At 35.6% G+C, this 3,972-nt stretch overlaps 1 protein-coding gene across 1 annotated transcript; it reads left to right on the forward strand.

Annotated features, from left to right (window-relative positions):
• Window positions 1-596: 596 nt before the first annotated feature.
• On the forward strand, window positions 597-2,869 carry LOC114390318 (GATA transcription factor 18-like). The gene is made up of 2 exons (XM_028351020.1): window positions 597-1,436; window positions 2,200-2,869. The coding sequence occupies exons 1-2, from the start codon at window positions 972-974 to the stop codon at window positions 2,497-2,499; spliced, it is 765 nt and encodes a 254-aa protein (XP_028206821.1). The 5' UTR covers window positions 597-971; the 3' UTR covers window positions 2,500-2,869.
• Window positions 2,870-3,972: the final 1,103 nt, after the last annotated feature.

Below are 3,972 nucleotides of genomic sequence, written 5' to 3' on the forward strand. Positions count from 1 at the left end.
GATTTAGACTTAAAATTAGTTCTATAACCAGTCCAAAAACAAAAAATTTGTGAGAATATTTTAGATTTCTACGAAGAGTCATAATTTTTTAATTAAGGTGGTTAAAGAAATAGTTTGAGTTATTTTACAGGTGGGATTCTTTGTATTTAGCTTCACCAATTAATTAAAGGTTCACAATATAAAAAATTTGGCAATTAATATATTGTATTACCAATGCTGCAGGCGGGTATATCATTGATAGTGCAGAGTATATGCTTAATTAGCACTATTGGGATTAGAGCGTGTGTTTGGGAAGGGAAGAGAAGAGAAGGGAGCGTACACTATACTACACAACACTAGACTTGTACACTTCTACTATTCCATTTTCCTTGGGGAATGGCAGTGACAGAGATATATACGGATTACAGAGAGAGGTTTTTTATGAGTAATGTATTGGGTTTGAGACATTAATAAAGCCTCGTGATCGGAGAAGCAGGCAAATCCGTGGAACAATACTCTTTCCACTGTCACGTGCCCACTTTTGACTACCCAATGACCTAACCCCCCTCATCATCACACTTCTCTTTCTCTTTCTATAAATTGACATCATGCATGAGAAAATCTTATGCAGAGTCACAAACAGTGCCACAACATATAATAAAAAAACACTTCCCTTCCAGCTTCCACTACTACTACCCTACCACCATTCCTCTGGGTCCCTCTATGTCTTTTATAGTTTTCATTCTATTCACAGTTAACGACAAGGTGGACTGCAGGTGCTAGCTGACTGGTATTTCGCCATTTTCTTAGCTTATAAAGCTACCTGACAACACCCACTTCTCACTTCTCTTCTCTCCCGTACCGTTTTAACTCTTTCTTCTTCCCACTTCCCATTTCAAACCTTCTATAATTACATTGCATATTTCTCTCTCGCTTTAAAATTTGAGACACCCAAGAGGAGATTGATCGATCGAATTAATCGGGCAAGGGAAATGATGCATCATTGTTGTGGAAGCTCCCAGGGGCACGTGATGGGCACGTGCACATGCGGCATGTATCACAGCGAAACCAGCGCTTATGGCTCGATGCTGTTTTCCGTGCCCAACAACAGCGAATATGACATGTATTCGTCCTTCACGCCCTCTCCTTCCTCCGTGGACTGCACGCTCTCCCTCGGAACACCCTCCACGCGTTTAACCCAAGACGACGACCATGACAACGACAACAAACGACACCCCCACCAACGTCGTTCTGGAGTCGCCAATTTTTGCTGGGACCTGCTCCATTCCAAACACAACAACAACAACACGCAATCTCAAAGCAAGTCTAGTAGCAGAGGAAGCAGCAGCAGCAGCAACAACAACAACAACAACAACGACCCTCTCCTCGCTCGTCGTTGCGCCAACTGCGACACCACTTCCACTCCCTTATGGAGGAACGGTCCTCGTGGTCCTAAGGTATAATAATATCACTATATATAATCCAAATATCTCTTCTCTTCATCTTAATTCATAAATTACTACCAAGACATATCTTATTATTATTTTTAATATATATATATATATATATATATATATATATTAAAAACTATACATTTTTAGAGTCTTATTCTTTATTTTGTAATTTTAGTAAATGTTAATCGATAAAAAATTGTTACAAAATAATACTACCATTCTTTATGTTAACTTTTTATGCGAAAGTTGAGTGGATTCAAATTCTCTCCAACCTCTCTATCTCTCTTTTTCCTTTTGTTTATTATTTCAATTTTGAACACTTTTTTTCCCTTCTGTTATCTCTCTTCTCTTTATATTTTGCTGCTGGAGAGGCAGGAGGGAGAGGCAGAAGATCCAAACACGTTTTGAGTTGTGAGAAAATGGAAATTAAATGTTCATATTTTATGATTACTTCAGTTACTTATAAAAAAAAAATTTAAAAGCTAGCTTCTAATTGGTAAATTGAGTTAAAATTAAATGGAAACTCATTATAAAATTAGTAAAAAAGAAAGAAAGAATAAATTATTTTTAAAAATTGATTTTTTAATGAATACACTATTTACAATTTCTTTATAACTAGTAATGATGAGACACTGTAAGCCGTTTATTTGATACTTATATTCATCTCCGAGAATCCCTGGAATATTTTTTTTTATATTTTATTATTATTTTATCATTTTATTGGGTTTATTTTGTAATGTTGTGTTGTGTTTGAATTGAAATGCAGTCACTATGCAATGCTTGCGGGATCAGATTCAAGAAGGAAGAGAGAAGAGCGAGCGCCGCCGCCGCCACGTCGACGGCGGTTCCCGGCGGCGAGATGGAATTGGCGCGCGTGTACGGCCACCACCACAACAATTCGTGGTACGCCGCACACTCGCAGAACCAGAAGATGATGATGATGGGTAACGAGTTACGCTTCATGGACGATTCCGAAGACAGGGACTCGGAGAATAACGGCATTCCCTTTCTCTCTTGGAAACTGAACGTTCCAGATAGAACGAGCCTCGTTGATGAACGATGGTGATATCCTTAATTAATACTACGTTAACAATAACGAGAGAGAAAAAAAAAAGAGAAAAGTTGGAATCGAAGTAGCTAGTTACAACCTTGACGTTCAAGACCACGCAGTAGGTGTACGTCGACGTAGTTTTACGATGGTGATGTAGATGTTTTTGATTGCGATGGTTGCATTGCATTATGGTCTCGTCAATGTGATGTTTTATTTTAATTTTTAGTTGAACTTTTCCTTTTTGTTTGGTTCCTTTTTCTCCGTCTTGTGAAAGATGATGGAGTGAGAACGGGATAATTCTATGTTCTTAGTTTGCTTTTTCTTTGGTCTTCCTTCTTTAACTTTCTCTTTCAGTTACTACTACTACCACCTTTCTGTTCCTTCACTTTCCCTCTCGTTTATATATAATTATTCTATTTTGTAATTTTCATCATGACCATTACCGTGATCGCATGAGGGCCGTTTGATGCATTAATTTGGTGCTCTTGGTCATTGTAGGCTTTATGGTCCATTTTGTTGTGCTCTAAGCCGAAGTGGTTCCCCTCCATGACCTTTTCGTTTTTTGAGTTGTCTATAATAGGCATGGAAAAGAATTGCTTAATTAACACCTAAAAAGAAAGAAATATAACCACTATGATATTATTTCTATTTCTTTTTTAAACCATGTGTATTGTTTTACTGGAATAATTCTGTTTGAGTCAGATAAAATTATTATGAGAAATAATAATTTTTTTTCAAATATTTAATAGATTAAAAAGAGAGATAAAATAAAAATAGAGAAAAGAAAGTAAAAAATATGACATAATATAGTATTAGTTATTCTTAGAGTAATTTTATTATATAATTATAAAGGGGTGATATTTATATATGAATACTCATTATACTATTAAACACTTCATTGGTATACCTTTTACATATATATATGTTTTTTTTTCAAATATCATTTGGATGTATGCATGAGTTATTTTCCTTATCCACATGAGTAACATTTTTCAACTGGCACTCATTGATACGTTGATGTGATACACATTGGGAAAGAGAGAGAGAATGAGCGAGAAGTGATGCATCTAATTGGGGGGTGCTGTAGTGATTCTGACGGTTGGATATGTATGTTGGATCACTGTTGTATCTGAACCGGACACCGTGCGGTTCAGAACAGTAAAACTGAAATGTCTGTTTATCGAATCCATCGCGTTAGATCGAGTTGTACTGCCTGAGACTACCATCATTAGAATTTAGAGGTAACTATTTCCTATTGGTATGCCTTCACTCATGAAAATTATCTCTATTCATATTAATTATCAATGCAAAAGTATTAATTTGCTGTAGCATAAATGGTGAAGAAAAAATGGAAAGAGAATAAATAAATGAAAAAAATAGAAAATAAAATGTGTTTCGTAGAAGAAAAATGAGAGAAGATAAACAAAAGGTTTTTTTAAAAAAAAAATAAAAAGGTAGCGATTTTACACAACAAAAACAATCAATTAC

This window comes from Glycine soja, chromosome 16, assembly GCF_004193775.1.
Source record: "Glycine soja cultivar W05 chromosome 16, ASM419377v2, whole genome shotgun sequence".
NCBI classification, from domain to species: Eukaryota; Viridiplantae; Streptophyta; class Magnoliopsida; order Fabales; family Fabaceae; genus Glycine; species Glycine soja.

Bases quoted from the DNA above. Each gene is read 5' to 3' on its own strand.
- LOC114390318 (XM_028351020.1), top strand. From the start codon at position 972: ATGATGCATCATTGTTGTGGAAGCTCCCAGGGGCACGTGATGGGCACG. The intron at 1,437-2,199 runs GTATAATAATAT...ATTGAAATGCAG, and splicing joins ACGGTCCTCGTGGTCCTAAG to TCACTATGCAATGCTTGCGG.